The 22,619-nt window shown below is 48.0% G+C and overlaps 9 protein-coding genes across 9 annotated transcripts; 5 read left to right on the top strand and 4 right to left on the bottom strand.

Annotated features, from left to right (window-relative positions):
• Nucleotides 1–998: 998 nt before the first annotated feature.
• UA08_05768 (hypothetical protein) lies at nt 999–2,323 on the top strand (the record flags this gene model as incomplete). The annotated part of the gene is made up of 2 exons (XM_020268075.1): nt 999–1,048; nt 1,114–2,323. 2 exons carry the CDS (start codon nt 999–1,001, stop codon nt 2,321–2,323), a joined length of 1,260 nt encoding a protein of 419 aa, XP_020119049.1.
• Nucleotides 2,324–4,179: 1,856 nt separating this feature from the next.
• Nucleotides 4,180–5,671, top strand: UA08_05767 (hypothetical protein; the record flags this gene model as incomplete). Its single annotated transcript, XM_020268074.1, has 5 exons — nt 4,180–4,352; nt 4,427–5,058; nt 5,120–5,167; nt 5,231–5,446; nt 5,505–5,671. The coding sequence occupies 5 exons, from the start codon at nt 4,180–4,182 to the stop codon at nt 5,669–5,671; spliced, it is 1,236 nt and encodes a 411-aa protein (XP_020119263.1).
• A 935-nt stretch (nt 5,672–6,606) lies between these two features.
• UA08_05766 (hypothetical protein) lies at nt 6,607–7,143 on the top strand (the record flags this gene model as incomplete). Its single annotated transcript, XM_020268072.1, has 4 exons — nt 6,607–6,692; nt 6,786–6,841; nt 6,905–7,071; nt 7,123–7,143. The coding sequence occupies 4 exons, from the start codon at nt 6,607–6,609 to the stop codon at nt 7,141–7,143; spliced, it is 330 nt and encodes a 109-aa protein (XP_020119106.1).
• Nucleotides 7,144–7,216: 73 nt separating this feature from the next.
• On the bottom strand, nt 7,217–8,697 carry UA08_05765 (hypothetical protein; the record flags this gene model as incomplete). Its single annotated transcript, XM_020268071.1, has 3 exons — nt 7,217–7,656; nt 7,745–7,970; nt 8,038–8,697. 3 exons carry the CDS (start codon nt 8,695–8,697, stop codon nt 7,217–7,219), a joined length of 1,326 nt encoding a protein of 441 aa, XP_020119107.1.
• Nucleotides 8,698–9,250: 553 nt separating this feature from the next.
• Nucleotides 9,251–11,275, bottom strand: UA08_05764 (hypothetical protein; the record flags this gene model as incomplete). The annotated part of the gene is made up of 4 exons (XM_020268070.1): nt 9,251–9,501; nt 9,566–10,141; nt 10,210–10,814; nt 10,896–11,275. The coding sequence occupies 4 exons, from the start codon at nt 11,273–11,275 to the stop codon at nt 9,251–9,253; spliced, it is 1,812 nt and encodes a 603-aa protein (XP_020119104.1).
• Nucleotides 11,276–12,063: 788 nt separating this feature from the next.
• UA08_05763 (Cytokinesis protein sepH) lies at nt 12,064–16,323 on the bottom strand (the record flags this gene model as incomplete). The annotated part of the gene is made up of 8 exons (XM_020268069.1): nt 12,064–12,871; nt 12,944–13,394; nt 13,458–13,662; nt 13,718–14,617; nt 14,709–15,536; nt 15,598–15,861; nt 16,216–16,245; nt 16,321–16,323. The coding sequence occupies 8 exons, from the start codon at nt 16,321–16,323 to the stop codon at nt 12,064–12,066; spliced, it is 3,489 nt and encodes a 1,162-aa protein (XP_020119105.1).
• A 1,148-nt stretch (nt 16,324–17,471) lies between these two features.
• On the bottom strand, nt 17,472–18,713 carry UA08_05762 (hypothetical protein; the record flags this gene model as incomplete). The annotated part of the gene is made up of 1 exon (XM_020268068.1): nt 17,472–18,713. One exon carries the CDS (start codon nt 18,711–18,713, stop codon nt 17,472–17,474), a length of 1,242 nt encoding a protein of 413 aa, XP_020119102.1.
• Nucleotides 18,714–19,492: 779 nt separating this feature from the next.
• UA08_05761 (hypothetical protein) lies at nt 19,493–20,956 on the top strand (the record flags this gene model as incomplete). Its single annotated transcript, XM_020268067.1, has 2 exons — nt 19,493–19,503; nt 19,618–20,956. The coding sequence occupies 2 exons, from the start codon at nt 19,493–19,495 to the stop codon at nt 20,954–20,956; spliced, it is 1,350 nt and encodes a 449-aa protein (XP_020119103.1).
• Nucleotides 20,957–21,790: 834 nt separating this feature from the next.
• UA08_05760 (hypothetical protein) lies at nt 21,791–22,583 on the top strand (the record flags this gene model as incomplete). Its single annotated transcript, XM_020268066.1, has 2 exons — nt 21,791–21,830; nt 21,904–22,583. The coding sequence occupies 2 exons, from the start codon at nt 21,791–21,793 to the stop codon at nt 22,581–22,583; spliced, it is 720 nt and encodes a 239-aa protein (XP_020119100.1).
• Nucleotides 22,584–22,619: the final 36 nt, after the last annotated feature.

The raw sequence follows: 22,619 nt of genomic DNA, 5'->3' as shown, positions 1-22,619 counted from the left end.
GGGCGTGGGTTCAGGGCTAGATTCTGGGGATTTGGGATCATGACCAAGTCCGTCTCAGACGGGGGCCACTGCGTCAACGATCGCTGCTTGGCTGCAATGCGAGTGAATGAATCTTAGAGCAACCATCGTGCCGTCATGCCCTCTCAGTGTCGACGGTGAACTTGCGTATTGGCGCGACTGTTGTGGCAATACGGTCGATGGCAACAACTCGCTAAATGGTCGAATGGCTTAATAATTGCTGTTAGAGACTCTGATCTGGGTTTACGATTGGCTTCGGACAGTGAATAATGCAAGGGGAATCCATTTTATCTGCATCGATCCAATGTAGCTGGGCACGAATCACATGCCACGGTTCCAGTGTTGCATGCAATTGCTAAATCGGGGCCACGCTCGCAGTGAGTTTGTGGCGTGGATCTTGATATACCTGTTTTATGACAGGGAATGAAACAGCGAGCATTCACTAGTCGAAGAACAGTAGGCCTTCTGCCCCAACAGGGTGCGTTCCTCAGTTCCCCGTGCGCGATAGAAGCGCGGGAAGCCTGCAGGAGGGGGAAGCCAAAATTTTGGTACCTCACATCTATCGACTTTTTCTCTCTCCTGCATGGCTTGCCTCCGCCCGGGATGTTCGCAGACTGCATGATTTGAAATCTGCGTAGTTTTTTTTTTTTTTTACCTTTTGCCGACGCGATGCAGTGTGCATTATCCGCTTTTGAAGAGCACGAAGCCGCTTACTCTAATCCGGAGGCCAAAGCGAGGGGCAAGGGGCACGCGTGTACAGCTGTGTGTGTGTGTGTGTGTTTCTTGTTCAGGGATATATAATCTGAGCTCATGCTCGACCCTGTGCATTCTGGAAGTTCAAACTCGTTCGACCTAGGTTCTCCCTCCCATGCATTGCATTCATAGATGATTATTGGTTATTAGTCCTAGAACTTTCTCCCCCCTTTCATCTTCGTGGACATATTATTTCCTTCCACCCCTTTCCTACCCTATATACGAACATGTTTGAGGATACCTGGAGTGACGATGTGTCACGGCGTTGCTCATTGCCGTGAGTTCTTTCGAAAGAAGCTCAGGAAACAATCTTAGGTACTGACAGGAATGACATGACCACAGTACACTGAACTCGTTCACTTTCCGATGCGAGCCAGAGCGACAAGAAGATCCTACGATGCGACGTTTACCCCCATTACCTCGCGTTGAGCCACTGCCTCCCGGTCCGTTCAGTAGCAAGGCCTTCACGCCAAGTTCTTATGTCCCAAGCCCCCCCAGCTCTCAAGATGCTTTCCCGGGCAAGTCAGCATGGCTCAGCAATGAGCAGCAGTCTATTGTCTCGCCTCCTTCGCCAGCCAGCTCAGTGGAACTTTCACTCAAGGATACCTTCTCCACTCAAAAAGCATTTGGCTGGCCTAACGACCTCTCATATACCGAGATTATGTCTCTAGTGGCTCCACGAAATATCAACCGAAAGCCGCCACTGCAACAACTATGCGGACGCAAGCGCAAGAGCGAGACTGTCTCCAGTGACCAGGATGATCAGCGCGAGAAACACCGCATCGCCGAGGGAAATAGGCGTAAAAACCTCAGTCAACTACATCGCGAATTAGATAGCCGTGTACACGACTTCTTCCTTGAACGCGCTGGCTGGAATCCCGGCAAGAGTCTACCCCAGTCCAAGGAGCACATTGTGCAGGGGGCTATCTTCCTAATCGACTTCATGCTTGCCATCATTGTGCACTTGCTACGACAGGAGAAAAATATCCCCGCACAACTATCGGAGAATCTTCAGGGTCAGCTTCGAAGCATGCAGCTTCAGCAGCTGGTTGCGAATCTGCAATCGCAAAACCAGGCTACGCAATACCAGATGCGGAGCCTGAAGCAAGAATATGACGAATTGCTTGATCGGCATCGCGCATTGGAGTTTAAGCTCAAGTCGTATGATCAAGTGTTTCGTTCTCCGAAACCAGAGGTTATCACACCTCCGCCACTGGCTACGATACCTGAATCGGAGGCTCAGTCTTCGTCCTCTGAAAGCCAACATGGCAAAAGAATGCTACCAGGTCTACGAGTCTTTTGTGATGAGATTGCCGCCCTGAGCCCGGAGAGCTCTGAGACTGGTCCCCATATCAACAGCAATCACAACTACTACAACAACAACAACAACATCATCATCACTGGAGGATCTCAAAACCTCGAGTTTATCCCACGCAGTATGATATCTCCGACGAGAACAATGAGTCCCACATCGCCAATGTGTCTCACACCGTCATTTTCACAACAGTCTCTGCCTTCATCTCGACGTGAGTCTGTGAACCACATGGTGTGACTGGAATGGACATGACGCCTTGATTGACAACGATATAACGAATAATGATTTGACCTTTTTTCTGCCCTGTCATCACTCGGATAAACGAAGCATGGAACGGTGGAATGTAGACAAATCCTTTTTTATACCATGCAGGATGCAACGCAATGAGTGACGCCGTTGATATTTTTCCCTTTTTACCCTTCATCTTCCCTATCTCACTTTCGGGGGAAACCCACCATGTATTACTACCTGATGATCCCTTTTTTTTTTGTTTTCTTGCAGCACATTTTTCCTATGCCCGACAAGATGACATCAATTTCTTTCGTTGAACTTACATACGATTTGTTTTTCCTTTGTAAGTATACACAAAGGCCTGTCCATACTATTTCATATTTTTTTTCGGGCTGGTCTGTTTTGATATTACATACTCATTATTAATACCTTTTCTTTGTCTATGTCTTTGGGGGTTCACGTTCATGTTCATACGTTTCTTTTTTTTTCTTTTTCTTTTTCTTTTTCTTTTTTCATATATATTAACAGGCAACAAATATACACTTATTTCTAACAAGCTGGACCCTGGAACTGGGAAGCCACGTAGCCGGACTAGCTAAAAGAACTGGTAATCTGGCATGTACTCTATATGCAGTATGTACCCCTGAAAGATACCATCGTACATATTGAGCCCACATCACATCCCTTGCATGGTTGAATGTATCCGATCCCATGAGCAGAATATGCACGTATTAATTACTCCGTGGATACATGTATGATCCGAGCGGCCAGTTTATTCAGTAGTCGTGCTCGAGGAAAAGCAGCAGAAAGACGAAGTATATATATAGAATCTTTGCTCTTGAACTCTCATGCAGGAATGTATGATGTATATTGTATGTGGTTGTAGGCTACCTACCTAGGCATTCGCAGAAATAGTCATAACGACCACGCAGGTTGCCTAGGTACATATGTACATGTGCACTTGATCCCGTCTATATGATAAGAGTTGTTTTTTTTTTTTTTTTTTTTTTTTTTTTTTTTTTTTTCCATGGCTGGCTTGACTGGTTTTCGCCGGTCGGGCTATGTACCGGTACCTAGCCCTAACCAACCTGCGGTCAAAGAGTTGGCACCGACGTGAAAGACTGGATACGCGAATAGTTAGAATAGGTTTGTTTGGGGTTCCTTTGTCTTGGTTAATTTTGGTGGGTTTCATTATAGTATCACCTGTGTCTGTGATATATATAAATGCATATAGTTAGATGCATATGAATGAATGGCTTGACACAGACAAAGCGACTCCCTGTTAAACTTCCAAGCCATACCTAACTACCTATACTTTCTTATATCAATTATCGACAGGTTTATTATCTTATACTAGCATTAGTGTATATAATAATGAACGGGCATGTGGCAAATAATAAATTAAACAAGCTGTCACGGGCGGGCATCCCGCTAAGCCCAGCCCAGCCCGGCCCATCTCTCCCTTCTCGACTTCTGTCCATCCGTCTCCATCTCCATCTCCCATCATCGAGACCAACCGACTGAGACGCCCCCTTCCTCTATCTTCTCTTCGCTCTCTTCGCTCTCTCTTTCTCCTCCTTGCCGCCGTCTGCAATACCGCCCGTCCGTTCCTATACCCTTCGTCGCTCGCTTTGATTTGAAACGCAACCAAGATTAATCATTCCACTCCGGATCCTCGGGGAAGTCTAAAACAAACAACTACGTACCTACCACATACATCCAACTTCGAAGATATTTCCCTGGCAGGTCGATCTCATCCTTTGATCTGTACCACGCATTTCACTCTCGACTTGCGGCCGTGCGAGTTCGCGGTGACGAGGTAACAACAGGGAACAGGGAGAGATAGTATATATCTTTGCATGATGTTGCTTCCCAAGGGTGGCGTGAATTGGAAGGCGGCTCGCGCGAGATTACCGCCATGGCGAGCGATCATAGTCTTGTTAACTCGCACCCGGTTCCTGGTCTCGATTGCCGTCACGGGGCTGGTCATTCTTTTATGGCGCGGCATTAGTAGTTCGGCCGCGGAAATGCAAAGGTATGATGATCCTTTTGTTTTGAAGCCTAGTAGGCGAGGAGAGAAATACGGGGTGCTAATGCCTGGTGGCTCAGCTTTTATTGCTACGGGCCTTCAAAATCGCCAATGCACATGACAATCAATGAAATGAACGAGTGGAACGCACATTTACAAACTCCTGTAAACTTCAACCACCATGAACCGTACGACGTGAACTCAACCTCAATATCGCTCGTCGATCTCAATCCTATCAAGTCATCACCTAAAGCCGCTGCCAACGGAGAACGGGTCTTGATTCTCACGCCGCTACGCGATGCATCCCCTTACCTCCCAAAGTATTTCGACCTCCTTTCTGAATTGACGTATCCCCACGACCTCATTGATCTTGCCTTCCTAGTCGGTGACTCGACAGATGACACTCTTGCGGTTCTCAGCTCTGAACTCAATCGGATTCAGGACCAGGTTGAGGAGAAGATTGCTTTCCGTAGCGCCACCATTGTCCAGAAGGACTTTGGCTCTGACATTGATATGGAAGTCACAGAGAAGCATTCGTTTGAAGCCCAAGGGCCGCGCCGCAAATCCATTGCGCGCGCTCGCAATTTCCTCCTCTACTCTGCCTTGAAGCCCGATCATTCTTGGGTCTACTGGAGGGATGTTGACATTGTCGACAGCCCGAAGAAGATTTTGGAGGACTTTATGGCCCATGACAAAGATATCCTCGTTCCCAGTGTGTCTTCACTCTCTCTGTCGCCACAAACTTCAGTAACCCTGGCTAACAATTATGATAGACATCTGGTTCCATCGTTACGAGAATGGAATTGATATCGAGGGTAAATGTAGGTTGATTCCCCTTTGAACCGCTACCTTGTCATAAAACTGACCCAATACAATCATAATAGTCGACTACAACTCCTGGATCGAGTCAGATAAGGGCCGTCGGCTTGCCGACTCCCTTCCTAAAGACACAATTCTGGCCGAAGGCTACAAGGAATTCGACACAGGTCGCACGTATCTGGTGAAATTTGGTGATTGGCGAAAGAACAAGGACGAAGAAATTGAGCTCGACGGGGTGGGAGGAGTGAATATTTTGGTGAAGGCTGATGTCCACCGAGCTGGTATGCCCTAATCTTTTTAGCCTGCTTGCCGTTCGTATCTGCTAACATTTCTCGATAGGCATCAACTTCCCTGCCTATGCATTTGAGAACCAAGCCGAGACCGAGGGATTCGCTAAGATGGCTAAGCGAGCTGGCTACCAAGTAGTCGGTCTTCCCAACTACGTTGTCTGGCACATTGATACCGAAGAGAAGCCCGGTAACCTTGGCGGGCGCAAAGCATATTGATCATACATCTACAATTCGCCACTATAACTATTTGACGTGAATGAAGGAAAGAACAAGGGAGGGGGCAAAAGAAAAAGAGAAAAGGGCACACCGCTATCGTCTTTTTTTCCTGCCGCTTGTGTTGTGATACCCACGACACCGAAACAACGCAGACATGTCTGATACCTGGCATATTCAATTGTCCGATAAACAACCTCGCGGAATCACGTCGCGGTTTAATGATACGGTAATATAAAGACCTTTCTTTTTTCGTCGCACTGTAGGATTCAGAAGTGTTTCCTATCTTCCATACCTTTTTTTCTACTGGCGCTTCGGGTAAACTATGGCATTTGATTCTTCTTTTTGTTCTTGTTGTTTGTAACCTCGAGTGTGCGACGTTTTTATACTTTGATCACCTTCTATACTTTCTCATAGCCCTTTGACAAGGTTTCTTAATTTGTTTCTTTAACATTCTGGCTATCCTTGGTCTTTACGAGGACTGGCGCCTTGGTTTTTGTTTCTATTTGTTTTGTTGTGTTTTTCTTCTTCGTTTCTTTATTTTCAGAGAAATATACTGGTCGACTGCCGTGTACAGCGACATGATGTTCTGGGTATCGTTTATATAGTATGGTATATAGCCTGGTAGAGAACAATCCCGGTGACGGAGACAATGCCGACATCCCCCACCCGAATTAACTCGCCCCTAAGGCAATTGAATCAATCAACGACAAGTTGGCTATCCCCGCATCATCTTCAAGTCTTCGACAGTAGCATATCCTTTCTCTCCGTCTCCAATGCGCCCTGGCTATTCTTCCACCCTGGCTACTACTACTTCTACTTCTCTACGAGCCTTGCGACCTTTCACCGCATTCCAGCACCTCCACAGACCAAAACAATTACCACATTCACTGCTATTCCCGCAGGGCCGTCATTATTCTTCTTCAGCTCCAAAAGCCATGAATATCGAACCCAGCAAGCGGGAATGGCTGTGCATTATTCCTGACAAACCTGACCGGCTTGCCAAGAGGCTGGAGATTCGGCAGTACGTTGGGCGCGCCTGTCCTGATCAATTACAGTTTTTATAGTAATGGCTGACTTTTTTTTTTTTTTTTTTTTTTTTTGTTTTTCGACATAGAACTCATTTGGCAAATTTGAAACCCCTTCTTGAAGCTAAAAAACTTGCTTTTGGCGGTATGTTCCTAAATTCAATGTTTTTTCTTTTTTTTGAATACCTTGGCTGAACAAAATTACCAGGACCCATGTTCCATGATGCACACCCTGTTGCAGGCCAGGCCCCTCAATTCAAAGGCAGCACCATGATATTTCGCGCTGCTACCGAAGCGGAAGTGCGCGAGACCCTCAGGAATGATATCTATGCTACCTCTGATGTGTGGGATTTGGAGAATACGCAGATTATTCCGGTGAGTCACCTTTCTAAGAAGAATATGCTTCTGATACTGAACTTTCCGTAGGTTTTGAATGTTATCAGCTAGGCACTGAGAGTAGAATAGTACCTGGTATATCATTATGCATGAATAGTATATAGTATGTACGGTCTTAAGTATATCAGATATGCGCCCATCCGTTCTCAGCCAACACGTGCATCTCATTCACTAGACAGAAACTTCCCTTTTCCTCTCTTCCTTCCATAGTCGTCGTCTGCCACTCTTTCACTCGACGTGAAACAGCCTTTCGCTTGAAACGATCCGTAGTAAACCACCGACGAAGACGACTCTCCCACGTCCATCTCCAGATTCGCCATTTACTACTGGTCGAAGAAGATGACGATGGCCACCCAGGTGCATGCACGTATTCGTAAGCTTTGCCGTCGTAGCCTACTCGCACATTTGGGTTCAACCATACCCCCTTCTCGGCGGAGAGGGGGTTGTCGGCGTGGATAATACAGCATTCTGAGCCCTCAAGGTGGTATTTGGCTAGACTGTCTGGGATGCCGCGGAATCGGAGTGGGTGTGCAGTGTCATAGAAAGGGGCAGAGTCCATTATGACTTTGTACATGTCAGTCAAATACTTAAAGTCTCGTGGAATGCGTTTCCCGTTCCCGTGTAAAATGGGTAAAAGGAAAATAAAACTAACCCATACTGTTCCAACAGCTTCGCACTGGAGTCGCCTCGCCATGCTCAAGTGCTTGTCGAGATTGACTGGCTCGAAAATACGGCCATGTCTGCATCATCACCTCATGGCCTTCAACGTCACGGAGGGCAAACGTGTCGTAAAAGTAAGGTGGCTTGGAAAAGTCCAATGCGCAGGCTGCCGCATAAGAGCCATGATTTGTGTTGAGGAGGGTGTAGAAGTCGTCATTCTGTGCTCTCCTTTAGCTACTATAATGCTCGCGAGGAGGAGAGGGGAGGGAAGGGGGGTGAGCTTACCGTAAAAACGACATCATTCAAAAACAAAATCTTATCAAACCGCATCCCAAACTTGCTTTCGAGAGCAACCAAGGGCTTCAAACTATCGTTCCTCTGCTTTGACAGAAACGGTATCCTCCTCAACTCCTTGCGCCCTCGCGACGTGTAAATCCAGCCATCCTCTTCCTCCTCCTCCTCCTCATCCTCTTCCCCCTCTCCATCTCTCTTGCCCTTGTCCTTAGGCACTTTGGCAATTTCATCCGAATGTGTCGTTTCACTCATGCTAATGCTGCGTTTCACTCCCATCTGGCCCAGTGCATCATCGAGGTCATGGAGGGCATTTTTGGTGCCATCCCAGCTGCCACTCTCGATAATCGAGACAAATACATTCTCCGGACCCAGGGATTTGACCAGTTGGACCAGCGCCGTGTTCCAGTGCGACCTTAGGATAGCCTCGTTGTTCCAGTGCGTGCTAGATATGAATATGCGCTGTTTCCCCCCCTTTTGCGTCCCTTCTCCTTCGCCACCAACCAATTCAATGCCCGAATTCGACTGACCAGCAGCCGATATTGTGTTGTTCGCGCGGTATATGACCCAGGAAGTGTCGGTTAGAATGCCGAATATGGCCAAGATGAGCAGCCTGCCCAGAAGCCGCCTTATGCGCGTGTTTAGAAAGGGCATATTTTTTTAAAGTTGTATCTCTCATTAACGAGGCTTGCTTGATACTCAGATCATCGAGGAATGTACGTATACTCTTCCGAGTACCGTGGGATGCTCTAGATGCTCCTAGACCGCGCATCAAATGGGTAAACACAAGGGTATATGCGCATAAAGAAACGAGCGGATGATGATGAAGGTATAAAATGGGCACCTCAGTTCTGTTCCATCAATTTACCCAATATACTTGGGCAGTAGTCGATATCAAGAGTGGACTTGAACTAAGAGCTGATGTGGACGATCATCGATGCGGAACAAACATATCAAATAGCTTCTTTTGGTTAGCGTGTATCGTAGTCATCCATCTCAACTTCTCAAAGAAAAGACTCTCGAACCCATTGAAAGAATGTATAAATAAGGGCCGAGGAATTAATCTATAAATTTAGTAAACATAGCTAGTGTAAAAGAAATGTACATGTATGAACAGAATGAAAGTCTAATGCAAGAGGGAATCAAAGACACGCAAACCGAGTTTTGGCATATATACAAAAAAACGATCTATATACAAGCAGAATAATCACGCTACAATGCCAAACTTGCTTTTGAAAGAAAGCCACTTCTCATAAGCCAGCAATTTCAACTCCACGCGCATGTATGCTGTGAACGCGGACAGGAAGCGGTACAGATTGCCGAGTTTCAATATACTGCCGTTCTGAGAGACGAATTCCATCTGCTCTTCGAATACGGCTCTGGTGGCGTACCGTGCGAGAATCAAGAATGTGCGCACTGGGCCTTGACGAGTGTGTAGATTCTCGTCGAGGCTTCGGGCTGTAGGAAAAGAAAAGTCTTAGACCCTATTAAGAAAGAAGAGGTTGCTGAAAAAACTACTCACTGAGATCGTTCGTTTTGAGAATCAAAAGAATGACACGAGGCACTCTACCGAGAAGGTCAACTAATTGCTGAAGCATCCCTTCACCCAGAGCAGAAGTGACGTTACTCTTCTCCTGCGTATTATCCCGCGAAGACACGATTCTGTTCTGAGAAATCACCGTAAAATCTCGACCGGTGATTGCACTCGCGAAAATAGGGAAAAGTTCATCGGTTACTCCCGCAACTTCATATGCGTATTTGCGCATCTTCTTCTCATCGCCCTCGATCACCGAAAGCCACAGCTTCGCGTAATTCCGCCGTAGGTCCTGAGGAATATCTCGGTACAAGCCGTGGTCGTATAGAATAATATCAAAGTTGGGTTTGCCACGGGTGTCATTCTTCCGGATAGCGATGTTACCGCCATGAGGGTCACAGTGCAAAGGAGCATTGTCCCCGAAGATCATTTCATTGAAAATGTGCGCAAATGCCGCTGACACTTCATCACGGTCAATCCCGTTCTTGTCGAGGAACTCCAAATCATCGGGACGAGATCCAGAAATAAATTCCATGACCAGAATCCGTTTCTCAGCCGACATGACTATGCAGTTTATAACGTTAGCTACATGTTAAACTGTAAATAGGTAGAACGAACAGAAGCGAACTGACCTTCAGGAATCACCAGCGGCATATCGGTATGCTGCTTGAAATATGCCTTCGTTCGCATCGCGTTTTCAGCTTCATGCCGAAAATCAAGTTCCATGGGTAAAGACAAATCCATCTCTCGTGATAGCCATTCCAAATCATATTCAGGGAAAAACCGCTTGAGCGTGGAAAATGTAAGTCGAGTCAATGCTAAATCCAGAGGCACCCATTCTGCTAGAACAGGATGCTGAACCTTCACTGCTACTTTCTGACCCGTTTCCTTGAGCGTTGCGACGTGGACCTGGGCAAGTGATGCAGCGCCTATAGGAGTGGTTCCGAATGTCGAAAACACTTCCTCAATTGGTTTTCCTGTATCCGCTAGGAACATTGCTTGGATTGACTCGAAAGACGAAACCGGGCACTTGTCCTGCAGAGGAATGAAAGTTGTTGTCCATTCTAGCGGAAGAAGATAGCCCATACTGCTCAGATGTTGGCCTAACTTGATGAATATAGAGCCGTTCTTCTCGAGAACCACCAGCGTACGCTCTGCACATCGTTTGTGACACGCTTTTAGCATCGCCTCTTGCTCCTCCGCAGATCCACTCGATTGGTTGAGAGTTGTCCGATAGCTAGTTAAACACGCAGAAAACGACGTTAACAAATGTATATTTCTCGAGGGAGGGGAGAAGAATTAACGGAACAAGGCTTACTCATTAATGCAAATTGCGAGAGTGGTAACAACTCTGGCACTTCTCTCAGCAGCCGCATAGCCATGTTTTATATCATCCCAAAACCCAACCAACGCAACACCTACAGTGCCTCCAGCAGCTGCAAGTTGTATAGCGGTCCGACTCCTGAATCTCCATTTCGGCTCGACAGGCCCTGGACTAAGACCCCTCTTCCATCTCGGTGCATTTGATTGTCGCAGAGGAGTGGAATGAATTGCTCGTCTGGCCGTTGTATTCCCAGACGACCGAAACTGCCGCTGATGTGTCCAGCATCTCCTACAGAAAGACCATGTGTTGCGCGTTTGCGAGAAAGGCGACGGCGACGGCGTTGAAAGGAGTCGCCGAGGAAGAGCGGGTTTCATGGCCTTCGTTCAAGACCAGCTGAGCTGTTTGCTGTCTGTTGTTCTCGCCTATCACAGTTCCCCTGACTGTAGAGTTTCCATAAATAACCAATCTTTATGCGAAGGATTTAGATATCTTTTGACCCCGAGTGTAAGATCATTTATTGTTGTTTTGAGGGTCAAGAAACGCTACTTGGATCGCAGCGAAATCGTTCGGGAGGGCACCAATGAGGCCCGGGGGGGGAGGATGGATTGCTCGAGGGGTAGCGGATAGAAAGAAGGAATATTTACAGAAAGAGAAAACGAAAAGGAATTCGAGAACCCCGAAAAAGAATGTCGTCGCAAAGTCGACTGCAGCGGAAGAACTTTCGGGAAGGGGAAAACGTTGAGATGCGTGACCAAAAAGGGTAAATCAGTTTTTCCGGCTTTCCTCCGGTCTAACCCTAAGCGCGTCTTTTGCCGCGGAAGTTTGACTGTCAAAATATAGCACTCGCTGTTCAAAACATTATTAATGTATCCAGTTATGCTTATGCTAAACGCCATTTCCAGTTCTCCTTCTGGAAGTTTGGTTGGTTTTAATGGGTATCCCGACAGGGAAGACAAAATCAACAAGCAGGCACTGAGGCTGTCACCTCGGTACAATAACCCTCCCTCCTTGTGACGCCCGTTCTATGCAACAAGATAGTAAGAAATATAAACTCATCATGCCAATTATCTGATCATGATGTCTGAAGGCCGTAAGGGTATTCAATAGGGTAGGCAAAGTAGAGAAGGAAAGGAAAAGCAAGAAAGGAAGGAAGGTATTTTTATCAAGACCATTCAATGTCATTATTCGTTTGACGTCGTCGTCGCGCATTGATTGCCGATGGCGGCCGGTTTAACGAAGAAGGAGATCTCGTGTCGTCTGATTGCAAGGAGCTGACCAAGGATAGCCGACTGTTCATGGCTCGGGGTACACGGCTGCGGGCAGCTGCATGGCCCACGCTATCTCCTAATCCTACTGCCGAAGCGCTGCCGTCTCTAGTCACCGGCCGTAGGCTTTTGCGCTGATGCCGGGGAGATTCAGGAACATCAAAGAGGCCCCTTGAGGGCTGCCCAGGTCTCAAATTCGGAGTAGTAGGCCGTGATAGGTTAGCACCTGATGCCTGAGATAGAGCAGACGTGCTTGTCCGTCTCAAAAGTGGCCTTCTTTTGGCACCTGCTAAGCTATCCAAGAGCTCGCTGGACTTGAGAAGTTTACCAGCCATGTCTCTTACAAGAACTGCCGGATCATTCTCAAGCTCTCCGATGGCATCCAAAAGGCCACAACGCGCGAGTAAATCGCCCTGTTCCTCCGTCGAATCACAAATGCTTGAGAGAATGCGTAGTAAATTCAAACGTACAGCCGCCTTGTTATGATGAAGCTTCTGACGAATGCGTGTGAAGAGATCCGCCCGGGCGAGGGTCGATGCGACGGGGGGACTGAGCCGTAAGAGCTTTTGAAGAGGCTCTAGCAGATTTTCAAATGCATTGGCTTTTGAAATTGTTAGGCATTTCACAATCGAATCAGTGAAAGACAAGCCGTCAGCACGGTCTTCCAGCAGGTGCTCCTCGACCTTGGCAGTTTCTTCTTGAAGCCTAGATTATCGCTTTTAGCTCTACCCAACATCGGTGGCCACACATTCTTTGTACGACAATGAATGAACTTACCATGCAAAAATGGCGTCTAAGGCAGTAACTTGCCAGTAAGGATCAGATAGTAATGAGATATAAAAGGGCAACCCCTTATTGCGCCATAGTTCACGGCGGCCGACTCTCCCGGAATGAGCCATATCACAAAGAATGGGAAGCGCGAACTCTTTCAATGGACGTTCGGTTTTCACAATCTTTTGCAGAAGAGGAATAATACCATTCAAAGCTGCATCTTCCTGGCGTGGCTTGCTCAGACGGCACATATTATATATCGTATTCAAAATCTGATTCGACACTTCCCGAAAATGAGGTTGTTTCATGGTTGAACGCAGCAGTTCTGTAAGAACATCAATGGCATTAGAGTTCTGTAGAGACTCTAGTGTGGTAGACAGCATGGAGAGATTTTTGATGAATTTTAGCATCGTTATTTGATGCGTCGGAGTCATGCGTCTTAACTCCTTTAGTACTCCTATTGTAGTCTGTCAGCTTCTGGTTCTTCAAGTAAGAATGACCACGCTGCTGTCATGCTTACTGTGTAACACGGTCCTTTCAGCCACCATTTCCTTGACATGGTTTTCTGCTTGGGAGAATATGAAGAAAATATTGGCTATACGGCCCTCGCTGATCTTGGCCAATTCTTCATCTTCGTCAAGGACCCTGCTCAAGACAAGCGACAATGGATCTAGCACTGAATTTCTCGACAAAATTCTGCAAAAGTCATTTTTAGGAGTCGAGCCCTGAGTTTATTAGCGCTCTATGGATCAAATAGAGTTCGATACGTATGGCACTTACCTGCAGCTCAAAAACGCTCCATATACCATTGACGCCGATCAAAACAAGGTCGCGTTCATCCTCATAGTCGTCTTCGAGAAAGTCAACCAATACGTTGAGTCCACCGGCGCTGACGAACATTTGCAAATTCAAAGTCGAGGACTGGTACATTTGTTGCACAAACGTTGCAGCCTCTAAACGAATTTCTCGAGGGTACTTTTTCGATGCGAATTCATTGATAATTGGTATGCCACCAACAAAACATAGATTTTCCTGTATCTCATAATCATTGTAAATGATTGAGTTTATGATTTTGAGTAGGTTGGAAATGATATCTCGACGCCGACATCCTTCTAGGATTTCCAACATAGGAAGCATGCCATGAGACCCGATGATGATCGCCTTTGTTTCTGGCAAATCGCAGAAAATATCCAGTAGTTGCTCAGAAATGTCGGCTAGTACGTCGTCATCCTGTGACGTCTTCAAGGAACTCACAAGTCCCTCGATTTGATTACGTAGACGAGCGTACTTATCCCGGGCAATGTTGGTTTCTAGATCCATTTCATCGAAGCCTTCCTCCAGTTGAGCAAAAGGATCGTCCTCATCATCCTGGTCTCCTAGCCAGGAGTTGTTCGAGAGTTTAGATTGCAGCATCAATGTGCTTCTATCCGAGCCATGCTCGCTGGCCGGTTTGGCAAGGGTACTTTCTTCGTTACCGAATATGTCTGAGAAATCCTCATCGTGCTCATCCTCCGCAAACTTTTGTATCTCAATAGAAGAGCGGCTACGTTTGATAGAGCCCCGAGCCCTCGAACGAATGGGGAGAGTTTGTTCGCTGTTGTCCGAGTTGATGTCGCCAGTGTATTCATCTTGTTGAGACGATACCAGCAATGAAGTCCTGGGAGTATTGTCGTCGACTTCCTGGTATATAATGAGTTTCAATGGCATTGATTGAAGAGAGAGCGCGAGAGGGAGAGAGAGAGAAAAAAAGGGGAAGGGTTCGTCAACATACCGAGAATAACCCAAGCTTACGTTCCAAAACATCATCATTAGCGACTATAAGATCTGAAAAGTCCTCCTCTGCGCTCTCCGAATAAAACGCTGCTGGACGGGTCTGCCGCAGTGGCTTTGAGGGAGAAAGCACCGGCTTATTCCCAAGAACCTGGACACCCGAAACAGCGGCAACACCATTGCCTGATCTATGGCGCGAACGAGGTCTGAGGAGGTTTGGCTTATTCTCATCTGCCACTCTGCGTGGTAATGGCCGGATGGTCTCGAGTGGATCAGAATCCATAGGCTCTGTAGAACTCCCCAGTGTAGTTTCATTGTCTGAGAAGCTACCTAATGTATCCCTCATTGTTGTTCCGTCTAGAGAAGCAAATGCCTTCAATCTCTCCGATGAAAGTAAGCCTCCAAGGTGGTCATGTGGCCGCAAGTGCGGGAGATCAAGAGCACGCGGGGAGATGGCTGAGTCAAAATCGTCATCCCAATTATCCTCGGGGTCTGGTGAGCGGAACTTGTCTGGAGCATTTCGATTTATAGAAGGGGATGTCAAATCTTTGGTGCGTAGTCCTGTATTTAGGGGATCAAGGCGTGGTAGGCCAGAATTGTGATGATCAGTCCGAACAGACCTTCTTACTGTCGTCGAGTCGGGGGAGCGAAGAGCTTCATTCCATTCCTGGACACTCTTAACTGCTTCTTCGTATTCAGTAGGCTTCTTTGGGACCACTGACTCTGATCGATGTGCGTTAACTATCCAAGGATGTTTCAAAAGTTTGCGAGCAGATACACGAAGATTGGGATCTTTTTGGAAACATTGCATCAAGAAATCTTTTACTGCCTGTATAGTTCGTCAGAAAACGCATCAAGGTCATAAGGAGACAAAAAAAAACTTAGCGTACAGGCGACGCTCCCTGAGGTAGTGGGGGATGATCATCATTTACTATACGGAAGAGCGCAGGCATAGGCTGCAACTTGTGGTATGGAGGCTTCCCATCAAGAAGCTCAATCACTGTACAGCCCAGACTCCAGATATCCGATGATGTCGTCGCTCCTGAGAGCTCAATGACTTCGGGTGCCATCCAATACGGAGTGCCGACGACGCTTGATTCATGTAGGCCCGTCGTGCGACTGGCCACTCCGAAATCTGCCAACTTGACCAGCCCCTGTTTTGTGGTGAGTATATTCGCACCTTTAATGTCTCGATGAATTACACCTTGATCATGAAGATATAAGAGACCTTGCAAAACTTGGGACATATAAAGGGCCACAAGATTCTCAGGAAAACGACCAAAGTTTTTCGCGATACTATGTAACGAGCCGTTTTCACAGTACCTAGCTGAAGCTTTAGTATATGCAGCCATATCTGCGTTATCATTTCCAGGGAGATATACTCAAGGATTATATTGAGCGTATCTGGAGTTTTCACAAAGCCATGGTATTTCACAATGTTGGGATGCTGCATCGTTCGAAATAGGTCAGTATTCCATTCGTACTTAGCATCCACACGGCAAACTCACGTCTAAAGCCTTCAAAAGGTCGATTTCAAGCTGTAAAGAAAAGAGGAACTCGAGTCAGCAGTCATGTTCTGGAGCGGCAGATAGGTTTGAGTATCAGGCACACACCATGATAACCCTCAATTCGCTCTTTGGAAGATCGGTCAATTTTATTTGTTTCACGGCAACTGTCTCTCCCGTATTCCAATTAAGCGCTCGATATACCGATCCAAAAGCGCCCTTTCCCAGACAATCCCCCAGTTGCTTCACATTCCGTTAGTACAGGTGCTTGAAATGGTGCGGGAAGTCATATTGAGTACATAATCCTTGAGCTCAGAATCATCTTTCGACAGAGATTTCGAGTGCCTATCCTCCCGTTTTGTAGGGCTCGTCCCTGACCTTGCTAAGCGTGTCTTTGCCGGTGTGCCAGGGGTACGGGATGACGGGAGGTGCGTCTCCTCGCCCTCGTTGGAGCGGCTGACCATTTTCCTTGTAGCAACAACACGGTAAGACGGTCTTCAGAGCGTGTGGGAACAATGGCGTTCGGTGTTGGCGACCCCCCGGTTAACGAACGTAATCCCAGATGAGCGAGGCGGACTGCGGGCGAAATAGTAAACACGCGGGGAAGCGGCATATCAAGTAGGACAGAAATTATCGCAGTGTCGTACGCTCAACGTATCGTTTGGTAAGGCAATTCTGGGCCCATCGAGGATTGTATTTGGCCGAACGTGACTAAGGCGAAAGAAAAGCGTGTGTGGTTGTGTGTGCGTGCGTGAAAAACCATAAATCGACCTCGTATTGTTTGTTGACTCCGGGTGGTATACGATCGGGCGAGAATTGAGACCTGACGTGCTCCTGTTGCAAGGTCGTTTCAAGTCATGTTGCACAGGCAAGCTGGATCAAAAATCTCAAATGAGTAAATCCTGCACGCAACGATTGTCCTATTAAAACATCCAGCGTCTGAACGGCACTTACCGGCAGATAGTCTGGGGAGAGAGGATGTGCTCTGAAAACAACGCTGGGAAGGCGGGTTGTGTCTCCGCACTAGCTGGCATGACGCAGGCGGGTATAGTTAAATATTGCCCACTCATCCCTCACAGGCACAGCCCTAACAGCACACCGCGGCCCGCCGATCTCAGAGAGTACAATACTTCTTGGGTTAAGTTTATTTAATTGTGCTATTGTCTATAGTCAATCTTTCTGTACAGATGCATAGCATGCTCTATACAAAATTAAAGTGATGTATGTACATCCCACACTCCGTCCATATTCAGGCCCGGTTATTGTTTGGCACGAAGGAGTCGGAAGATGTCAGATACCAAGTACAAGCTGCCTGCAATAGCCAAAGGCCCCTGATTCGCAGAGAGAGATGCCCATGCGAGGGCCGACAGAATATCGGCCCCGAAAGATTCAACTTGCCCAACGCCAGGTATCGATTTAGCATGCTCAGCAACCGTTGCTGTATCTGTAGCTTTCACCCATGGCATGCCATCAACAGGGCCAAAAGCAACAACCGCAACGTTGTCTCCAGGGTGGATCAGAGGCTGCAAGAGTTCCGACAAGTCTTTCCCCTGGGAAACAGCCACCACCCAGGTCACTGGCAGGCCTTGTTGGCGGAGTTTACGATTAACAAAGTTGGCAAGGACATTCGATGACTGAACATTATGGGCTCCATCGAGAAGCACTGGCTCGTCACGATCAACCAAGGCTTTCAATGAAAGGAGCTGTAGTCGACCTGGCCATTGGATTTTTGAAAGCTCTGGAACGAGGTCGTCCACTGTTTTGGGGGATTTGATTTGCTCCAAGGTTTTCTGTAGTGCCAATGTGGCGCAGGCGATATTCGTTCGTTGATGTGGTTCCAGGTCAAGATCGCGGAACAATGAAACAAGACTAGGGAATTGTCGGCTTGCTATATCTTGCGTTGCCATCGTGGCATCAATGCCTAGCTCCTGAATTCGAGATTGAAGCACCTGAAGTACCTCAGCATCATTGGTGCCGTCAAAGACGCACGGCACGCCGTCTTTTAGAATGCCCGCTTTCTCATTGGCGATAGCTTGTATTGAGTTCCCTAGAAACGCTTCATGGTCACGGCCAATCTTGGCAATCACAGACACGAGCACATTTGACAGAATGTTTGTAGCATCGAGGCGACCGCCCATTCCAACTTCCACAACGCCTATCTCGACATGTTCCCGGTCAAAGATTTCGAAGGCGGTCGCGGTAAGTAGCTCGAACTCAGAGGCGTCGAGGCCTAACGATTGGTTGCGCTGTTTGATCTGCTCCTCAACCTGCCGAAATAAAGATTCCTGGATGACTTTATCATTGATGGTGATGCAATCCCACCGGTCAATCAAGTGCGGGGAGGTAAAACGGCCGCACCGGACACCGGCGGCCGTCAAGAGACCAGAGACATAAGACGTTATCGAGCCCTTGCCATTAGTACCGGCAACATGAACGGCCTTCCAGGTAAACGCGGAGTGCTGAACAAGGCGTGAAATACGGGAAAGCCCTAGTTCAATCATGTCTCCGTCTGAGTGAATTGTTCTCGGTTTAGGACATGCGGTCTTTGGTGTTTGTCGATTCGAGTCATCGTTCGGCGGCTGCGTCAGTCGCAAATAATGAGTATATAAAAAGCCTATGAAAGGACAAAGACCCGCTCACCAATTAGAGAGTTATAGGTCGAGGGCTTGTAGCTCAAAGCCATGGAATGAGTCGAAGAGCCATGACAACTACCATAGCCTGAGCAGGACAATGTGGGAGTTGATAGTTATGGATACTGCCCTCGGCGGCCGATAAGAAATTATCGATGCCTGTGATTTCAGGCGGCCTACTGTATTAGATAACCCTGGCCAATCGGATGAGGCTGCCCCTCAAGCCATCGCAACGAATACATCCAAGAAGAAAAAAGCCTGCGTCGACAACAATTGCGCCTCGGTTGTTACCCAGAGATCTGACCTGTCCTGTCAGCGCAGGGCTCGCCTTTCAGCGACACACGCCGTGCCTATACCAAGTGCTCGACTGTGATTCAGATTGCCCCTAACTAAATCTGATGCTCTGATTGGCTGTCGCCGTCGGTCGCATTTTTTCGCGCTGTCTCGCCTTATCCGCCCTCGCCGCCTGCCAGTTACAGTAACTCCTCTTTGCCGCCGTTTTTGCCAGCCACACGTCTCTCCTTGAACCTCCTCCCCTTACTGTCATCATATCGCGTTCTTGATTATACTCTTGCGCATCGTGAGGGCGAGAATTTTTTTTTTGCTGCTTATTCTATTATCTCGAGTCTCTGGTGTTTTTGGACTTCATCATGGGCATTCCGTAAGTTGTTACGGGCCGCGCGCGGTCGCGGTTGTCACGCGCCAACTCGTTGCCTTGTGGCCTGAGCCGAATGTGAGGCTTCCAGCGTTAACTTACTGACTGTTCGCCATGTAGTTTGTGGCGTGAACCCTCTCCTCCAGCGCCAAAGAGCTCCGTCAAGAGTGATCCTTGCGCTCACACTCGGTCGTCCATCCGCCGCCGAGGAGCCGTGCGACATGTCTCGCGCGCCAATGCGAATAGCGTATCCCCTCGTTCATCCTTGTCTGTTCCTCACCCCGAGAATAGCCAGTATGGCCGGTCCATCCTTCAAAGCCCATCGCTAGATGAAGTGGCTCTGTTGGATCCCGTGAGGGATAGCGTATCTGATGATTCTACACGGCGAGAGCTTGGCTCGCGGCTGTTACGGGATGCTCTCAGGCACCGCCAACCTGGCCGACGTCTTCGCATTCCACGCGAGTCTTCGCTGCGCTTCGAGATGCCCAGCCCGCCGTGGTCACCAAACGAACCACCGCAACGCTCATCCATGGGAGATTACGCCAGGATACGACCGACAACTGACAGTTTTCCTTTCTCGCCTAGGTTTGCGCCTGCCTATGCATTCCGGCGTGAGAATTCAGTTACTCCAGCTCACCCTGAAAGGCCAGCATCGCACTCATCGACTCCAAGGCCGCCACTGCGCACAACTGAAGATGGACCAGCACCTAGTGTACGATACCTACGTCGTGTCGGTCATCGATCAGTCGGTGAGACTAATGGAAACACAACTTCCTCGCGACCAGAAATTGATGGTCTGGGCGACCGGCAACGTAGTGCTAGCCCAGATGACGATCTGGACAATGCATGGGAGACACTTCTGACAACACTGGCGCCGGATCCCAATTTGCCCAACGCTGACGCTGATTCATCATTTACGTCGACCGGTGCTCCAGCGCCGACGAATCATAGCCGTGCTACTGACTCTACTCGACGAAGTCACCCCTCACAGACATGGCAGATCCCATTAGGGCCGTCAGCTACGGTACATATGGTTCTGGATCCCTACCCTGAATATCTAAATCCCTGCGACCTTCCAGATTCTGCCACGGGTTCAGATACAGAGGCTGACTCGGATCTGGAATTACGACGATCAGGATCTCGCCAGCGTCGGCATTTGCGGGCTCGACTCCTTGACTCTGCATCTGCCCTTGGCTCCACTCAAGACAGTCAGCCCCCGATTCCAATATTGTCGCGGTCATCGACATTGCCGTCCATTTCTTCTTTCGCTTCCCAGGATCGCTCTTCTGGCGTGGATATGAGAGCCATCGTAGATCGCTTGGCCCAAAGGGAAGACATTCCTGACGAATGGTGGGTGGCAGCTGGATTGTCTCGCACTATAGGTCGTCAATTAGACGTTAGCGACGCGTCTCCAGATCTTGTTAACGATACTCGCACCAATGCGGCCGACGAAGCGTGACGAATAATAATCATCTACATCTTTCTGTTTTTAAATCTCCTGGCGAGATCTGTACATTTACCAGAGGCGAAGGGAAGATCTACTGTATTGTGAACTGAGCAATATATGCATTGGGCTGCGTGAGAGGCGTTATCTTCGGTTTTATAATTCTTGCGACCTTTTTTCCCCTTCTATCTTCTTCGTTGGAGACTCGGCACATCTTTCTCAGAGGTATCGCATAAACGACACTAGACGGTTCGGGTTACATTTCGGCTTAAACGGGAGCGGTTCACTGAAGGATCGTGTACTCATGGTGTATTTTCGTTATAATAATGTGATGGGTTATGGCGTGCTTTTTCCATTCGTTACCTTCTCTGCGCGATTTACCATACTGTGCATAGTAGCGTTCCGATGTAATTTTGGATCCATGCTGTTTTGGTTGTAATACTTGCTGTATCTGTTTAAATATATGGTCGACTGCGATTATCTGCCTTCCTAAATGAGCGCATACTTGTGTTGTACGATAGTCTACGTCGTGCTCGTATACAATATTATGCAGAGCTAAGGCTAGAACCCTCCCCCGCATGTGTAGATAATTTATATCGAAATAAAGTTTCCCCCCCCCTTCTGTTGTGCCACACGCCCGCCCTTTCCCAGGTAGGCATCCCGAGCCTGCCATCTACAACTATGAACTAATCCACCACACGGCCCAGTCTTCTCCGACCTAACCCCACCACCACAAGGCACAGGCAGAAGATGTTTAACTAGCGATGAGAGGGATGACTAAAGGCTCACTTTCCTCATATACACATCGCATGCCGTCATCAGAATAGGCTCGACATACATCAGCCCAAAATGGAGCCGCAAGTGGATAGGTTGGTGAAAAAAGCATGGGGTATGAATGATCCTTCCACTTCTCAGCCATCTCATAGAATCATCATTTTAACACTCTGGCTAATTTCATACAGAAAAGTTTCTATCCACGTCAGAGACATCTCGCTTGATGATTGCCATCAGCGGGATTCCAGGATCTGGAAAGTCGTCATTTTCACTCGTCGTAGCACAACGGATCAATAAGCTCTATGCCGAGCAGTTCCCGGGGTCACCCCCAATCGCTACATTTGTGCCCATGGATGGATATCATCTGACACGAGCCGAGCTTGCAGCCATGCCAGACCCTGCTCTTGCAGTCGCGAGGAGGGGCGCCGCATTCACATTCAACCCAGAAAAGTTCCTGCAACTGGTGAAGCAGCTACGAGAACCATTAAGTGCTACGACACCTACCATATTCGCCCCGAGTTTTGACCATGCAGTCAAAGATCCTGTTGAAGACGATATTCCCATCCTCCCCACAGCCCGTGTCTTGTTTTTTGAGGGAAATTATCTGAGTCTGAACAAGGCGCCCTGGGATGCCGCAGCAGCATTGATGGATGAGCTTTGGTTCGTTGAGGTGGATTTTGAGACGGCAAGGAAGCGCTTGATTAAACGACATGTTGAGGCCGGCATTGCTACGGATGCCGAGGAAGCAGATAAGCGGGCAAAAGAGAATGATCTCGTTAATGGCCAAGAGATCGTGGACTTTCGATTGCCGGTACACGAGGTCATAGTTAGCACTTATGATCAAGAGTTCTCGGCGGGACAACTTTGAGTCGGGTAATTCTTGCGTCAGAATAGAATAGAACAT

This window comes from Talaromyces atroroseus, assembly GCF_001907595.1.
Source record: "Talaromyces atroroseus strain IBT 11181 chromosome Unknown scaffold_7, whole genome shotgun sequence".
NCBI lineage: Eukaryota > Fungi > Ascomycota > Eurotiomycetes > Eurotiales > Trichocomaceae > Talaromyces > Talaromyces atroroseus.
This window is presented reverse-complemented; position numbering and strand designations above follow the sequence as displayed.